Raw genomic sequence first — 17,818 nt, forward strand, 5'->3', positions numbered from 1 at the left:
CCCCAGGACTCTGGGTCCTTCCCTCTTCCCAGTGAGACGGCTCAGACCAGTGTCTGGTCTCTTTGGCGTGGACGACAGGGGGTCGGTGCTCTCTCCTTGCCCCACCTGCCCCTCGCACCAATCCGCAGTTCAGGCCCCCGTGGGAGTGGCCTGCAGAGGGACGTGGCAGAGCTGAGGTGAGGACCACGGGGCTGGGGCCACGGGAGTGTGGACGAGAGGAGGCCTGTTGTCTGTCCAGGTCTGGGCAAGCTGGCAGGGGGCCAGCGAGGGTTCGCAAGCACTTGGGAAGGTGACTGAGAGCCACTTCCTGCCACCTTTGGAGGTGCCCACTTCCCTCGCTGTTCAGCCAGAAGGCCTGGGTGTGGGCTGCCCTGCGTAGAGGCGGGTCTGGGTTCTGTGGGTCAGTGCAGCTGACGTCCCGGCGCGTCCCCGGGGCACCTGACGCTTTCAAGAGAAGCGCCCAGGCCTGGCCTGGCTGCTGGCTGCCAGATCACCACCTGCCCCGCGGCTTCTGTGCCAGTGGCAGAGCGTGTAGGTGGGAGGCTCATTAACCCCCAGAAGTGGAGCTGGGCCACGGGTGGCACCAGTGGACGTGGGCCCCCCAGGCGGGCAGTGGGGAGCTGAGAGTGCCAGGTCAGGGGCAGGGGAGCTGGCTCTGCGCCATCCCTGTGGTCTCTGCTGAGGCTCTATTTGCATAATTTTGAAGTTGATTGGCCTAAAGGCAACTTCGCTTAATCACAACTGACAAGTCTCTGGTTGGAACAGCAGCTGCTGCCAATTAGCCGCGTTGGTGCCTTGGTTTGTTATAACTCTCCAGGCAGCACAGCCCCAGCTCCCCCTCCTGCCTGTCCCCTGATCTGCTTCAGGGGGAACCAGCAGGGCCAGGAAGGGCCCGGAGAACCTGCTGCGTGCTCCTTCCCAGGGCTTCTCCAACCCGCAGATGCCGGAAGGGTCAGCGTGCACCCCCTGATTTAGCAGGCAGGGCGGCCCAAGAGCCTGCATTTGCAGCCGCTCCCAGGAGATGCTGGGGACTATACTTGGGTAGCAAGGCCCCAGCCCAGGGGTTTGCAAACTGGAGCTGCCTGTTTAGGTTAATAAAGTTTTATTGGAACAGAGAATCACCCACTCACCTAGCATTGTCTGTAGCTGCTTTCTGTCTGTGACCCCATGGCCTGTGAAGCAGGTGATATCTTCTATCTGGCCCTTTATAGAAAAAGTTTCCTGACCTGTGTTCTAGCCCGGTGGCATCAACAGCCCCTGGGAAGCTGGGGAAGAGGCAGGTCCCTTGCCCCGCACCCCAGTTCTGACCTGATAGGCCTGGGGGGCTTGGGATCCTGCATGTCTTGCCGGCTCCCCGGTGAGCCCCAACACCGCGCCCAGACCCCCTGGTCCGGCACCCCCGGGGTCTTGCATTCATCTTGGCCTTCTCTGGGTACCACCCCCCTTAGACAGATGGGGAAACTGAGGCTCAGAGAGGCCACTCGCTTGTCCAAAGTCCCAAGTTAGTGAGCTCTGGCCCCGCCCCTGAGCCAGGTACCTCGCTCGCCCCAGGGTACAGCACGTCCCAGCGGGGTTGCCTGGCCTGGTCTGTTCCAAACCCGGATTCCACGTCAGGGCCTGCGCTTGTAACCTCGGGCAGGTCATGGGATGCCACGGTCCTGTGGGTTTGTGGGAACGTGACCGATGAAACCAGGCCTGTCCAGGGCCCTGCAGAGAGCACGTTGCCCTGGTGGGGGCCTTCCTGTCCCCTCCCCAGCAAGTGTAGAGCCTGTGGTTTGTGAAGCCCCCCTCCCCGCCCCAGGCTGTGAATGCTTTGAGGGCCAGAGGGAGCCCCGTCCTGCCTCTCTGAGTCACCCGAGGCCATCTGCTGACCCTGAGGCCGTGAGACCATGAGACCCTGGTGCACGCAGAGGCCCGTACATTCTCTCTCCCAGTCATCTTCCCAGTGACCTGGGGCGGGGGCAGGGCACCCACTTACAGAGGAGTAAACCAAGCCTCCCCGACGTCAGATGAACTGCTTGGGCCCAGGCGGGTCATTAGGAACAAGAGGTAGCGTTGGAATTTCATGGCCTGTGATGTCAGATGGGTCCCCAGCTCGGGTCGAAACGCTGAAATATAGGGGATGTTACGTGACCCCGCATCCCTGATTGACAGATGAGGAAACCGAGGCACAGGGGGCTTATGACTGGGCAGTCCTCGAAGGGACAGGGTGTCTGGAGCTCCCTCGGAGGAGGCAGGAACCCACCAGAGACAAATCCCTCCTGGAGTTGGACAACTCCCGCTGCAAGCCTGGGAGCCTGGGGCTGTGAACCGGGGGGACGGGGGGTGCAGCCTCCCAGGGGCCACGGCCACACCCAGGCCGCCCCTGCAGGCCCCACCCAGGCCCTGGTGTCGCCTCAGCTACCTGGAAGGGTGGGCCTGTTTGTGATTGTTGGGGGGGCTGTAATAGTTCATTTCTATGTATAAGAACGGAGCCTGGAGCCGCGCACTTTGGGGTGGCTGCCGGTCACTTTGATGGCTGCAGAGTGCCCCAGGGTTTAGCTGAACCGCGGTGCATTTTCCTGTCTGTCCACCGGGCTGTCTCCAGGGCTTTCCTGGCACACACAGGGCTGCTGCGAACACTCCAGTGCCCGGCGCCCTTATGCCAGCCAGGCCTCCGCTCGGCAGAGAAGGGGTGTTGGTGCCTTCCTCACTCGCAGCCCCTGCAGTGAAATCAGCCCCCGGCACGTCCCTGGGCTTGGCCCGGTGGTCCTCCCTCCAGCTGCCCTCACCCCGCCCCCGGCAGCAGCTGGCCTTCCCTGTGGTTCCGGCCTCTGTCAAGGGCAGATAGAAGGGGTAGAAGTAACTGGTGCACCTACAGTTTCATGTGTCGCAGGTGGCAAGGCAGCCCAGGCTCCGAGAGGCCCCGGGCCTTGCCTGGGGTCACACAGCTGAGGAGTGGCAGAGCTGGGACTCGAACCCGGGTGTTCAGACCCCAAGCTCAGAGCCCTGCGGGGTCCCTGCTGCCGTGCGAGTCTCCGACAAGAGGCAGGGAGGAGCTTTGTGTACCTCGGTCCCTCCGCCGAGAAAGAACAGCCCTACTCCTGCTCGTCCTTCCGCAGCCCAGCGTCAGAGCCACACACCAGCTGGGCAGCCCGGACAAGTTACTCCAACTCTCCGTGCCTCAGTTTCCTCATCTGTAAATTGGGGATAATCACAGCACCCTTAATTGTGATGATTAAACACCCCCCTTTCTCCTACCCCACCAGGCTGCATCAGGCACTTCCGGGCTCCCAGCCCCGGTTCCCCACCGTGGCACGATCCCTCCGGGCTGCCCTAGTCTGCTGGGGCCCTGGCTAGGTAAGGCGCACGCGGCCAGTCTGTGCCCTGTCCACTGAAAGGGACAAAAAAGGAGATCAATCTCTGGCCTGGCTCGGGACGGGCAGGGTTCCAGGGACGGGAGGGAGGGAGAGGAGAGCTGCTTCCTCTAAGGTTGGGTTTAGATGCCGTCCAGAAGCTGTGGCGCTGGCCACGACAGGAATGCCAGCCAAGGGCACGGCAGAGGGACCACAGTGCGGGTGGCAGACGGGAGCGGGGAGATGTGGCTTCAGAGGCCAGCTGGGCCCCTGGGCCATGTCCACATGGACGTGGAAGCCACCGATGTGTTTCAAATGGTGCTAGGTGTGGGCACCTCCCCACTCCCCACGGAGGGGACCCTCTGCTGCCGGGTGGCACGAAAGGGCTGCAGAGGGGCCAGCCCAGCTGGACTCAGGCAATGCCGCCCGCCGCCGTGGGCCCTGGACAGGCCCCTCTGGCTCTGGGCTTCCTTCCCACGGCTGAGGCGGGACTGTTGGCTTTCTCCACGCATCTTGCCAGGTGGTGCCTGGCGTGGTGGTTTCACTAATGCCCACTCGCCTGCCAGAGGCCGGGGACCAAGGAGGGAACGCACAGTCCCGTGCCAAGTGTTCGCCGAGGGGTGGCCCCTGGGGCCCTGGGGCTGGGGTCTGAACCCCAACCGGGCAGCTTCCTCCCCCTGAGAGCCCCCAGGGAGCGTCCCCAGTTTCCTCACCTGTAGAATGGGACTCTCACTAGAGCTGTGAGGACACATAAGGCCATCAGACCAGGTGGTGGCGGCCCCAGGCGGGGAGCTGGGCTCCCGCTGGGTGACTCAGCTCCCAGCCCAGCCCCGCCCCAGAGGAACAAGCTGAATTCTTTTCAGCACTCAGGCCGGCCTTTGTCTATACAAGGCCCGGCCAAGTCACTCTCCTTTTATTGGGCTTTAGGGTTGGTGGTGACCAAGAGCAAGGAAGGGGCCAGCGGCCAGGGGTCTGCCTACCGTAGCGGGTGCTGGTCCCTGAGCCGCAGAGCAGGTAAGGCCCCTGCTGTGCCCAGGCATGCGTTAGTTCCTTCGGGGTCAAACCCTGGCTGAGCCCGCTACACACCAGGCCGGGCGGGGGGCTGGGGGTCTGACGGAGAAGCCAGGCAAGGCCGTCATGTGACCCTCAGTCACAGAAGAATGTGAGGGGCCACGGTGAAGCTGTGAGGGGCCAAGGACGAGCAGGCGCCGAGCAGAGGGTCAGGAGCCCTGTGGGGGGGCACAGGTGCTAGCACTATCACTTGCCTGCTGTGTGACCTTGGGCAAGTTGCTCACCATCTCTGTGCTTTGGTGTCCTGGTGTCAAGAGGCCAACATAGGTGGTTGGGAAGAGAAGGCCAAACGCTCAGAGCAGGGCCCGGCGTGGCCTGAGAGCTGCAGAAGGCCTTGGGGCGCACACTGTCGGACGGCTCTCGTCACAGCCCTGAGGGTACTGGGTTGGCTTCCCGAGGGCGGGACGGGTCTGCTCAGCCCACTGCGGTGTCTGCAGGCCCCAGCCAGCATCGCACCCGACACGAAATGCACAAACGAATGAATGAACGTGTGACGTGAACAAATGAACAAATGCCTCCATCGCCGCCTCGGCCCCTCGTAATGCCCCTTCAAGGTGGCCGTGTATCCCTGTTTACAGATGGGAAACTGAGGCTCAGGGCTCTGGCTTCTCCTCCCCCCAGGGAAGAAGGGGCCCCAGGGCCAGGGCCCCTCATAGCCAGAAGGCCAGAAGCGAGGCCAGCGGGGTTGGAGAGAAACCGAGGGCCACCCCTCCGGTGGCGCTCTGTGGCCTGGCTTTCCTCTTCCTGCCCTGACACTTTAAGTGATTCATTCTTCGTGTGATATTTTTATGTCTCTCCACTGGGAAAAAAAAATGCCTCTGGGATTTCCAGGGTTGTTTTATCTCCATGGTGCAACCAAATAATTCAGGAGGACAGATAGAGGCAGAGGGTTGTCGAGTTGCAAAGCGCCCACGACTCTCTCAGCTGAGCTCACCCTTTAACCAAGGAGGAAACTGAGGCTGGGTGGGGGAGCCGCCCACCCCTCAAGGAGGAGAGCGGAGCATCTGGGGTCTTCAGCAGGGCTGGGATTTCCAGCTTAGCCACTTTCAGCTGTGTGCCCTCCGGCAAATCGTTCCCTTTCCCTGGCCTCAGTTTTCCTCACCTGTGAAATGGGCTAGCAGTGGTGCCTACCTCAAACACACACAGAGCATCTGATGGGCACAGAACTGGCCTAGGGCCCGGGCTCAAAAAGGGGAGTGATTGGAACAGCCAAGTGTATAACTTGGACCCAGAGCCCCGCGGGCTGCAGGGAGGGGTGGGTGGTGGGTGTCGCTGGGGGAAGAGAACTGTAAGGGGAGAAACTGGAAGGTTCATCCTCTGAGGGAGGCAGGGGCGTGGGGAGACGGGGGTGGTTTCCAGGTTGGTGGTAACCTGCTCCCCTTCCCAGTTAGGGCCCCCGGCCCACCCACGACACCCCAGAGTGCCGAGCACGCTTCTCTCCGCTGCCCTTGGCCCTGCCCCTGGCCCAGTGGAGCAAGTGTTATGCCAGGCTGAGGGGGACAGTGAGGACCTGGGGCTGTAGGTCCAGGGCTCCGAGTGTCCCACCTGGACTCCCCTGTCCCACCAGAGCCCGGAGTTGGGTTTCTTGGCTACGGTGAGAGGCTTCCACTGAGGCTGATGGCCCAGGGTCACTCCTGGTGGTGGCAGTAAAGGTCCAGGCCCTGTCTCAGTGGAGGAGCAAGCCTGTTGTCCCAGGGCCTTGCTCTGCTGCTCCCATCTGGAATTTTGCTCTTTGCGAGAAGATGAACCTGGCATCCACGCCAGTGAGAGCTAATGGAGTTCCTATTCTATGGGCAGCACCTCCTGTGTGCAAAGCATGGTGGGGAGATACGGGGGCACAAAAGTCCCCACCCTTGAGGAGCTTGTGCCAGGCAGGGAAGCTCTAGACCAGCAGGCAAGGCAGAAGGAGATCAGTGTGCTACCCAAAGACACAAGCACAGCGTGGCAGAGAGCTGGAGAAGTCAGACCGGACTTGGTGGTCAAACACACTTTCATTTGCCAAGGGGCACACAGGACCCTCCCAGGTACCCAAACCATCAGCCTTGGGAACGGCAGAGGGGCAACACCAGATAAGCGCCATTTATGGAGCAGTTGCTAGATGTTCCAGCTCGTGGTCCTTTCTGTCTAACTTCGGCGTGCTGGGGAGCTGGCAGATCACCCCGCTAGTAAGCGATAAGGCCCTGCTTCAAGGCCCAGGAGACTGACTGCGAAGCCTGTGTCGTCACCCCCACAACCTCCGTGGACCCGTTTGGAGTCAGACAGAGCTGGGTTTAAATTACAGCCCTGCCACCCTCCGGCTTGGGGCAAATTACTTAGCCTCTCTGAGCTGGAGATGATAATGCCTACATTTCTTCAACCAGTGCAGCTCATGTTCGTAAAGTGCCTACTGTGTGCCAAGCCACATGCTGCATACCGCCGTGAGCAAAAATGAGTGGTCTCAGCAGGACTGGCTTTGTGGGTGTGTGACCCATGCAGGGCTGGGTGCCAGCAAGGCTCAGCTCACGGTGGCTGTGACGGGGGCTCAAGGTGCCTGCCCTTCCCCCGCGCTGCTGGCTGTGCTGCGCGGCACCCCGGCCGCAGGCGTCCTGTGTCCGTCCTTCCCAGGCCCACGCTCCGGGCCCCTCGGCCCTGGCCGGCACAGCGGGGGAAGACGTCCTCGTTCCCTCCCGCTGCTCCCTCCTACAGGCACAAGGGGGTCAGAAGGACACGCTTTGATCTTACTTCACACAGGCATGAAGTGTTTATTCCTGGACTTCACATTTCAGAGAGAGATTTCATAACCTCTAAGTGGATGTTGTCCTGAAAACAAAAGTTCACAAACTCAGGATTGGGTCTGTGCTGGAAACCTGGGGACTTGTGGAGGTCAAACGTCACCGGTGAGACTGTGCAGGTGCCTGTGAGCAAACATGCTGCCGGGGGTGTGAACACTCGGCAGCCGTGTAGACAGGGCACAGGAGTTTGCATCCCCTCTCAGGGCCCTCATTCTCCGTCTGCACGATGGGGGGCCCGATGGCCCAGCCCAGGGTAGCGATGAGAAGTGGGGGTGCTGCAGCCGTTGGCGGCTGTCTCCTTGTTTGCGGCTCCTGCCCAGCTCCTGGGCACCTGCTTCCCCGAGGGACAGTCGGTGCGGCCCCAGCCGGCCCTGCCCCGGCTCAGCTACTATTCCTGCCAGTACTACTACCACTACCGATCGTGCCCAAGCTCGTTACCAACGCATTGTGTAATCTGCCGTCTGCCATAGGCTGGCAATGACTGTCTCCCGCAGGCCGCCGGTCTCATGGCAGCGGCCCTTGTCTGTCGCCTGCGGCTGAGTCCCCCGTGCCCAGCCCTGTGTGGCCCACAGCAGAGAGTGTTAGGCTTCACTGAAGGGAAACCACGCCCTGCACAGTGGAGTCGGGAGGGCGAGAACCAAGGCTGCTTCTGGACGTCCACGTGGGAAAGTCCGAGGTGGGAAAGGGCTGCCCGGGGGGAAGGGCCAGCCTGGGCCCCACGCCCGGGGTGCTGGGACGGGACTTCCAGCCTCCCTCCCACCACGGCAGTGGAGGAGGTGGGGTGTGTGAGGTGCAGCATGTGACTAGTCACATGTCCTTCTCTGTTCTCAGTGCCAGGAAGTCCAGGCCGGTGTGGCCCAAGTCTAAAGAGGGCCAGACCCTGGGGGCAGTGGTCGGGGCTGCCCGTTTCCCCTTTTCAAGTTCACTCCCAAGTCAGGACACACACTACGCTCGGCAGGCCTCACAGTGTGCTCCACCCACGCTGGCCACGGGGCGAATCCCGCCCAGCCAGCCCTGCCCTGGTGGACCCAGCCGGCCCATGGCAACACCGGGCAGGTGAAGGGCCGGTTTCAGGAGCCCATGGCGGAGGGTGCGGGAGTCGGGCGGGGACAGCTGTCCTGAGAGGTGGACGCCCCAGCGAGCCTCAAGCCTGCGGCTGCAGAGAGGGACAAGGGTGGCCCCAGCGTGGGAGCAGCATGTGCACAGGCCCAGAGGGGCTCCAGGAGTGGGTGTGGCGGTGAACTCCGAGGAGGCAGGTAGACGGTGAGATGGGCACTGGGGACAGCGGCGCGGGGGCCGCCGAGGGCCGGGTTGGTGGACGAGGCAGAATCAGAGACGGCCGCCGACACCTCTTGAGGCCCACGTGTGCCAGCCCCGTCCAAGCGCTTTGATGCATTGCTTCATGAAATCTCCACAATGACCTGTGATTTAGATACTATTTTTATCCCCATTTCAGGGCTGAGGAGACTAAGGCTCAGGTGACTCACCCCAGGTCACACAGGGTGTGGTTCCCAAAGCTGGAGCCAGGACTTGGCCCGGGCAGAGTGGCCCGAGCCCCAGGCCTTGCTGCCCGTGGCAGGCCAGGCAGGAGGCGGCACACGCGGCTGCGGGGCTGAGCAGGGGTGGGCGGGAAGCCCCTGCTGCTGCCGGGGTCTCCAGGTGACCCACCGGCGCCCGGGACCCTGGCCCTGGCCTGCCGTGCCTCCCCCACCCCGCTCTGCCGAGCCTGTGGCCACGAAAACAGATCTGTTGTGGTTCCCGGTGGGACTCATCTATCTTCCCGGCTCTGTTTCTCTTCACATGCCCTCCTTCCCCTCCCCGGCCTCGCCAAATTCGGTGTTTAAAAATAATCCTCAAATCCGGGAACGGCAGTCCCTGGCTGACCGGAGGGTGGACCACAGAGATGCGTGCCTGACTCGTGATCCTGGACCCGGTCACACAGCGAGCGTTCGGGGAAGTCCCACTCATCCGGAACGTTCTTCCAGTTATTAGAGTTTTATCGCTGGTCGTGAGCTACCATCTCAGGCACTTTACCAATTTCCAAAGAAATAGAACCCAGGAGGATGAATCTAATCTGTCTGTGGTGAACATGCTTTCTGGGAGGCCTTGGAAACTTTTTCGGTGCCAGGAGGTGGAGTGAGCTTTGGAGCCTGGGTTTGTCTGAGTGGCTGTGTGACCTTGGGCTAGTCACTTCACCTCTCTGAGTCTTGGTTTCCCCCTTTCCGAGACGGGAGTTTGATGATGTACCTCGCGGGGCTGACGTGGGGGTCACCTGAGACAGCATGGTGAAGTTGCCGAGTTGAGCTGGGCATCGTCCAGACCAGGCCAGCGGCCCCAAGTGACTGCACAGGCCGGGCCAGGCCGGGCAGGGCCGGCAAGAGCAGGGTGACACCTTTCAGGCCCCGTTCCCGGTGCTGCCGGAGCAGCTTCCCACAGACCTCACCTGTGGGGGTCTTGGGGATGCCCCTGGCGGCCCGACATGCCCTCACCAGAGCCCACAGGCCCCGAGTCCGGGTCCCCCTCTGCAGTCCCCCCCCAGAGGGGCCCGAGGTGGTGGCTGGGCCTTGTGAATATCAGCACTGTGGAACCTGTGGAGGGCCCACAAGGGTCACAGCGGCTGGCTGGCCCCGAGGCCGGCGAGGTTTCCAAGGCAGCTCTCCGAGCAGCCCGGGCCGGGGCAGCTGGTTCCCAGCTTTGCCATCTCCCATCAGCAGAAGTGGAACTTTTACATCCATAACTCCTCCGTGACACGCCGTGGGGTTTTCTGTCCACTGAGGATTTAGCCTTCAGTTCTGGCACCCAAGCTGCCTCAGGGGCCAGGGCAGGACCCTCATTCACCCAGCGAGCCCACCAACTCTTGGACTTAAGCCCTGGCCGCAAACGTGGGGCAGCCCCACCCTACAGGCACTGGAAGGACCCGGAGTCTGGAGACCTGTCTCAGCTCTCGCTGGGCCTCGGCTTCCCCGTCTGCAGAATGGGGCTGCGGGGGAGTCGTCTCAGAGGACCCGTCGCTCTCCGCCTCCTGCAGTGCGTTTTCCGGGGCTGATCCTCGGTTTCCCCCGGTGAAATCCTCTCCTAAGCTCTCAAATGCTTTAATCTCAGCTCATCCTCCCAGGAGGGCCCTGAAGGAGGCCAGGAGGAGGCCCCGGCTCAGAGCAATTAAGCAGCTCACAGCCGTGGGGGGCGAGCAGGGCGGCAGTGGGAGCAGAGAGGCCCGCGGGTGCGGCAGGAGGGGCCCTTCCCTGGCCCTGAGGCACCACCACGAGTAAGCCTGATGTTAGGGCCCCAGGTTTCAGTGGCATTTTACAATCCTGCTACGCCTTTTCTTATTCTGATAAACCAAACCTCACAAGGACAGCATCCAGCACCTCAGGTACCACGATGATGCCCATGCTACAGGGGAAACTGAGGCCCCAAAGGCAGGGCCGGGGCCAGGCTGTGAGCACCATGCATCTGGCCTTGAGTCTTGCTGTCTCCTGGCTCCGAAGTTTCCAGCCTCTGGGTTGTCGGGTGGCTTCCCCTCTGCCTGCCCCGCCGCCCTGGCTCTGCCCCGACTAAGCAGGACTCAGAGCTGCCTGGGGCCCGAGCTGGTGTCCTCTCTGCTGTCTGTGACCGGGCTGGCTCCAGGGGTCCGGAGCAGGTGCCCAGGACGTCTGGGCAGTCAGAGGGGCTCACTTCTTTGGGCTGTGCATTGTCCTGTGTCCTCTCTCAGAACGGTGTTGTCTGGCAGCAGGTCTCTGGCGCGTGTGTGCATTTCTCCACCTGTCCCCCAGGTGTGGACATGGCGGAGGAGGGGGCAGCTCAGCCAGGCTGGGAGGGCCCCAGGGTCCCCCCGACCTCCGGGCAGATGTGGGCTCTCCAGGCCGCACCATCCTCACATCAGATCCCGCCCCCAGGTGCACAGGTGAGCATCCTACCTGCGGACCCCAGCCCAGTCCTTCCCTGGGCTGTCCCCGGTTGCTCCGGCTGCCATAAAAAAACACACACACCACTGGCGTCAACGACAGATGTTTACGGTCTCACGGTTTGGAAGCTGAAGTCTGAGATCAGGGTGTTGGCGGGGTTGGTTCCTTCTGAGGCTGCGAGGGCGGGTCTGCTCCAGGCCTCTCCTGGCTTCTGGTGGTCTGTGGGCAACCTTGGTGTTCACTGGCTGGTGCACGTCACCCTGATCTCTGCCTCCACGTTCGCCTGGCGTTCTCCCTGTACGTGTGTGCCCGTGTGCAGACTCCCCCTTTTGATAAGTCACAGTGGATTAGGGCCACCCAGTTCCAGCACGAACTCATCTTAACTAATGGCCTCTGCAGTGACCCTCTTTCCAAACAAGGCCACATTCTGAGATCCTGGGGTTGGGACTTCAACAAATGAACTGGGTGGGGGACGAAATTCATGGGAGGGCCGCCCTGCTTACAGGGAGGACCCTGGGCCGCCTCCCCACGCCTCCACTTCCCCTCCCCTGTGACCCGCTTCCTCGCTGCTCCCGCTCGGGCAGCACTTGCTCCCCTCGGTCACACGCTTCCTCCAAAGGGCCACAGACTCTCTCCTGCCTCACCCAAGGCCCTGCCCAATGTCACCTTCCCGGAGAGGCCCTGTGTACAGCAGCCCCCACATCACCACTGTCTGCTCCCCTGCACACCTTGCTTTATTTTCCCTCATAGTGTTTTTTTTAAAAAATGCATCGTGGTACACGTAAACATAACAGAGACCTTCCCCCGTAACCATTGTTAGTGCACACTTGGTGGCATTAAGCACATTTACATTGTTGTGCAGCCATCAGCACCCTCCGTCACCACCGTCCATCTCCAGAACTTTTTCATCTTCCCGAACTGACCCTCTGTCCCCGTTGAGCACTGACTCCCCACGCACCCTCCTTGCAGCGCCGGCCCCGCCGTTCTGCTTGCTGCTCCTCTGAGTTTACCCTCTAGCTGTCTCCTGAGAGTGGAATCCCACAGCATCTGCCTTTCTCTGTCTCATTTCACCGAGTGTCGTGTCCTCTGGGTTGTCGCAGGTCTCGCCGTGTTGTAGCAGGTGTCAGAATTTCCTTCCTCTTTAAGGCAGACTAATATTCCATGTGTGTCCACGCCGCGTTTTGTTTATCCAGAATTCCATCCACGGCACTCGGGTTGCTCCCCGCTTTGGCTGCTGTGAATACGGTGCACAAACATCGGTGTGGGTCTCGGCTTCCGGGTCTTTAGGGCTTGTGCTCAGAAGCCTCATAGCATTTTAAATATTCATTTGTTTGTGTGTCGGCAGCCCTCCTCACTGGAACGCAGCAAGCAGGGGGCAGAACAGTTTCTATTTCGTTCATCGCTGTGTCCCTCACGCCTGGAAAGGTGCCCAGCTCGGTGCATACTTGTGGGGGGGTTGACAGAAGTCACCGTCAGCAGCACGGTCGGGAGACCTGGGTCCTGGGAGCCCCGAGGTGGCCGAGCTAGCCCGGGCATCCTCACTCCCGCGGCTTCAGGCTCTGCCCACCGGTCATTTCCACCACCTGAGCCATCCTCCTCCTTTGATTAAGTCCCATTTTGCCGTGAAAAGAAAAGGAAGTGACAGTTGGCTGGTGGGGGAAAGTCATTCATTCCAGAAAGGAAATTGGATGGCAGCGTCTCCACCATCCACGCCCGGCCCCTGCTCCCGGCAAACTCGCTCCCCTGCCGCCGCCTGCCCGGCCCCCGCTGTGGGCAGCAAAGCCGGTGTCAGGCGCGACAGCCCACACCCAGCCTCTCCTGGATCTCGTTAAACAGGCAGCTCTGACGGGTCGATGCAAGCCAAACGATGACCAGTTGTGGCCAGCCGTCCTTGAACGTGCTCACCGTCCTCTTCTCGTTGCTGTTTTCCGCAGGTAAAGCCTCCGTGGATGTTCAGTGGGGAGGGGGTGGCAGGGGTGGGGGCAGGTGGGCCCTCCCTGGGGTGGGTGCTGGCCCATCTGGGGTTCTGGGGGCCGACAGGGGCCTGTCTTGGGTCCCCCACCCCACTGGTGTCCCCTGGTGATGAGCTAATGTTCGCTGCTGTGCCACGAGGCCCCACTGTGTGCCGTGGCCCTGTGGGCTTGCCACGGAGCTCAGCGGGCTGCGGGGGGCCCTGGGAGAAGCCCTGCAAGCGGAAGTTAGGCAGTGCATAGTCATCCCAGTTTATAGATGAGGAAACTGAGGCTTGGAGCGGGAGCTGACTTGTCTGAGGTAACGCAGCTGGTGGAGTCTAACCCAGGCAGCAGGGCCATGCTGGGGCCCGACCTGCTGGCACCTGCACAGCCTCCCAGGCTGTCCCCCTGATCCCAGCTGGAGTCACAGGTGAGCTCGAGCTCTCCTGGTTACAAAGACGGGCGTAAGCCACGTCCTCCACTCCCCCAAACTAGAGCTAACTGACCCCAGCTCCCCCCACAGCAAGGCTAGCCCAGCACGGCCAGCCAGTGCCTGGTCTGAGCAAGGTGCCCCTCTCTGCCACTCCTGCTCTGTGTCTCTGTCTTTGTTTCTGTCTCTCTATCTCCTTCTGTCTCTGTCTGTCTCTCTGTCCCTATCTCTGTCTCTCTGTCTCTGTCTCTCTGTCTCCCTCTGTTTCTGTCTTCCTCTGTCTCTCTATCTCTATCTCTGTCTCTGTCTCTCTGTGTCTCTCTGTTTCTCTCAGTCTGTCTCTGTCTCTCTGTCTCCCCCTCTGTCTCTCTGTCTCCCTCTGTCTCTGTCTGTCTCTGTACTGCCTCCTGCCCACAAGCTCTAGCAGAGCCGTGGGCATCAGCCTGGTGGTTTTTAGCCTTTGCCCCTTTGCAGGGGGCGTAGTAGCCCAGAGAGAGGCCATGAGGGGGGCAGAGGGTGCCGGGCAGGACTCCCAGGACAGCAGAGCCAAAGCCAAGCCCAGGCCAGGGTCTGGAGGCGGCCGTCCCCCCAGCCGCATCCCCCTGTTCCAGGTGCTTCCCATGCATTGGACCATCTGGTCCTCGCTGCCTGCGGGCATTTTCAGATGAGGGCCCTGAGGCGCAGAGAAGGAAAGCAACCTGCTGGAGGTCACACAGGCAGGGCAGGAGCCGGCCGTTGAGGGAGGCCCACCGGGACCAGGAGTCTCGCTGAGGTCTGCACGCAGCGGAGTGCTCGTGATCCAAGGCTCAGGGACCCGAGAGCATGGCCTTCCCCTCGGTGTCCCCTCTCTGCCTGGGCTGCTTTCCTGGCGACTCAGAACCCACTGGCCTCCTACGGGGTGTCCCTCAGCCCGAGGGCCACACCGCGCTGAGAGCAGAAGCCGAAGGTGCCGCCCTTTGCCTGCCCGAGTTTGCCCACAGCCTCCTGTGCCAAGCAGGGCCTGCGCTTTGCTGGTTCCAGGGACCCCTGTGTCGTTGCCAAACGACCAAAGCCAGTGGCGCTGACTGTCCAGTGGGGCCCGAGAGAGGGGGCGGTGGGTGCTGGGCGGGGCCCTTCCACACTTGGTCCGTCGGGGCCTCTCCTCCCCCAGCCCCATCTCTGCACATCGGCTCCTCCCAAGACCTTGAGGCCCAGCTCAAAGGCCACCTCCTCCGGGCTGCCTCCCAGCTCTGTCCCCTCCCTGCCTCCTGGGGTGGCCTCTCAGGCTTGTCCCGGGCCTGAGCTGGACTTTTGACGGGCAGCACAGCTGTGCCTGTGTCCTCCCCAGCTGCCCACGAGCTGAGTGTGAGCAGACCCCGGCAGTGCCCCGGGTGGCGGCCAGAATTGCCTGCCTGCCCCTCACCTCCTGCCTCCGGCACACCCTCCCTCTGGGCCTGTGGCCCCAAAACCCTGGCGGGCTTGCGAGGACAGATTGCAGGGCCCAGCCCAGAGCTTTGGATTCGCAAGGTCTGCTGAGGGGCCCAAGAACCTGCATTTCTGACAAGCCCCCAAAGGATGCTGCTGCAGCAGGTCAGGGACCAGCTCTGAGAACCTCCGCTCTGAGCTCAGTCTCTCTGCACACTGGGGACGAGAGTGAGCACAGTGACTGTCTCCCCGGGGCACTTAACCTCTGCCTCCCGAGGGTGAGGATGGGACAAAGGCCTGGAGAGCTCCCCTGACTCCCAGAAAGCTGGGACCTTTCTCCTGCCGTGGTCGTGCCTGTCCCCATGAAGAAGGTGCTGTCCTTTGGGAAGGGGCGCAGAACTGCCCGCAGGCCACCCAGGCAGCTTCGGCACCCTGGCGTGTGAGCACTGCCCGCCCACCTCCAGCCCGGCCCAGCTGGGACTTCCCTCCGCAGCTCGGGGCGGCTGTGTGGGCTGCAGTCTAATAACCTCTCCGCAGACACAGCTTTCAACTAGCTGGAGGAGCTGCTGCAAAACCAGTGCCTTTGTGGTTGGAGAAATGTATTCAGCCAACGAAGCCCCTTTTCAGCGATACAAATTAGATACAGCGATCCCTTTTATGAAGATACTAATTAAGCCGGAGACAGCGGGCTCCAGGTTTTTTCCATTGTTGTATTTGTTCGGGCTCTCGCTCCTGTTCGTCACCATCGGCACGACTCAAATACCACCCCGGGCTGGCAGCAGCCTCGCTGGCTGAATAGGAGCGTCCTCTGTGAGCAGGGTCCCAGGGCAGCTCCACCACCATGGGGCAGGGGTGACCGTGGCAGGCCCTTGGGGACCTCGGGGTCCAGGGCACCAGTTTAGTAGAAACCGAGGAACTGAGGGGCTGCTGCTTTTGACCCAAGAGGGACCCAAGGGGGTCCTTGCACCCATGCTGGCCCCTACCTGGGCCTGCCTGGCCCACCCATGTCCACGGCCGGCCCACCCAGAAACAGAGGTTACTAGAGCCACCGGCGGAGGAGTGGAGGGGGCCCTGGACTTTGAATCAGGCAGGCCTGGGTTCGGTCCTGCCCCACCACCACTTGGGCAAGTCATCTTAGGCCTCTGCGCCTCAGTTGCTGCATCTGTGAAGTGGGATCCCACACCTGCCTGCTGGGGCAGCCACGTGGATTAAATGAGCTGGGCCTGTGAAGCACACAGTAGGTGTGCTCCATTAAGGTCGGTTTCCTAATTAAGTGCCTGCTGCATACTGGGCTGTGGGAGGGATCTGTGTGAGGCTTGAGATGCAGCCCTGCCCTCAAGGAGCCCCCAGTCCGGGGGACACAGAGTATATCCAGGAGCCCAGGTGACAGGAGCCCAGAGGAGGCTTCCTGGAGAGGTGATGCTTGCAGTGGGTCTCAAAGACTTCCCAGGGAGGGAAGAGGCAAGCGGGACCCTAGAATAGGCGGCCCAGTGCCCACCCCGTGGCACCTGTGGGCTGCCGAGGGCCCCCACCGAGCCTGGTGACTCTGTTTTCCAGTCTTGTCCGCACATTTCCGGGTCTGCGAGCCGTACACGGACCACAAAGGCCGCTACCACTTTGGCTTCCACTGCCCTCGGCTCTCGGACAACAAAACCTTCATCCTCTGTTGTCACCATAACAACACGGTCTTCAAATACTGCTGCAACGAGACGGAGTTCCAGGCGGTGATGCAGGCGAACCTCACCGCCGGCTCCGAGGGCTACGTGCACAAGTGAGTACCACGCCGGGGGCACAGCCCCACTGGGCCCCACTCAGGGCAGGATGCCTCCCCCAAATCCCGTCCCGGGGGGAAGCTGTTGGGCAACGTGTGGGTGGACCTGGAAAAAGTCTGAGAAAGTCTGGGTTTCTGGCCCGTGCTGCCCTCTGAGCTTTAATCTTCTCATCTGAGAAATGGGCACATAATACCCACCTTTCAGGGCCACTGCTGAAGCTAAGTGAGGTTAGGCATGTGGAAGGCTTTCAGGCATACACGGCTCCTGGGCCTGGACTCCGCTGGGCCACGTTCCTCCATCCAGCCATTGCTCATTCAGCAAATGCCGGCTGACACTATTGACCCGGAGATTAATCCCACGCAGTCCTTTTGCTTAAGGTGATTAAAACACATTGAGAGCGAGTCCCCTGATGGAGGGGACCACAGGTGTGGAGAAAGAGGAGGAGCTTGCTGGGAGAAAAGCAGTAGGAACATGCTAAAGGCAGCACAGAGTCGTGATACACGACTGAAGCTGACAGTCTTCTCTCGTGCTTGGGAGCCGTTCGTGTCTCTTCTTCCTCGAGCCCGCTGCTTACAGCTTTTGCAGTTTTCCCATTGAGTTTTTGGTCCTTATTTATTTACAGGAATTCTTTATATAGGAAGGAAATAGGATGAGGTGCAAGGATTTTCTCAGTGTGTCTTTGACTTTAGGATGCTTTTTCCTCATGCTTAATTTTGATGATTATGTAATCATATTTTATCCATTTTTTTTCCTTGTGGTTTCTGGGTTTTATGTCTTACCGAGAAAGGCTTTTTCTACTCCAAGGCCACTAAAAATCCCCCCATATTTTCTTCTACTTCTTTTATGTTTTAATTGTTTATCTTCAAATCTCTGATCCATGAGGAATATATTGTGATGTAAGTTTCAAGGTAGGAATCAAACCTATTTTTTATTATTTTTACCAAGTAGGCAGCCAGTTGTCCAACACCGTTCATTAAATTGGTCATCTTTTCTCTGCCAATGTGAAATGCAAACATCATACACCGTCACGTGCTAAATTTGAGTAAAGTGGTAGGTGGTGACACATTTGTGGCTTTCATTGACCTGTTTGTCTACATGTTAGTACCTTGCCGTGTTAACTACTGTGACTTTTAATATGTTTTAATGTCTCGGTCTATTCCCCCCAGCCTCTTTTGTCA

The 17,818-nt window shown here is 60.7% G+C and overlaps 1 protein-coding gene across 4 annotated transcripts in view; it reads left to right on the forward strand.

Moving 5' to 3' along the window:
* The window catches only part of SHISAL1 (shisa like 1), a 68,088-nt gene that overhangs the window by 12,645 nt on the left and 37,625 nt on the right, over positions 1-17,818 (forward strand). For 2 of the 4 annotated variants that reach the window (XM_045552825.1, XM_045552822.1), the window contains exons 1-3: positions 8,059-8,433; positions 12,919-13,016; positions 16,426-16,639. In XM_045552825.1, coding sequence (XP_045408781.1) covers positions 12,950-13,016; positions 16,426-16,639 — 281 coding nt within the window. In that variant the 5' untranslated portion in view covers positions 8,059-8,433; positions 12,919-12,949. Of the gene's footprint in view, positions 1-8,058; positions 8,441-12,918; positions 13,017-16,425; positions 16,640-17,818 lie in introns of those variants that run through there. The other 2 variants (XM_045552824.1, XM_045552823.1) reach the window with 2 other exon arrangements.

Source organism: Lemur catta, chromosome 6, assembly GCF_020740605.2.
Source record: "Lemur catta isolate mLemCat1 chromosome 6, mLemCat1.pri, whole genome shotgun sequence".
Classification (NCBI taxonomy): domain Eukaryota; kingdom Metazoa; phylum Chordata; class Mammalia; order Primates; family Lemuridae; genus Lemur; species Lemur catta.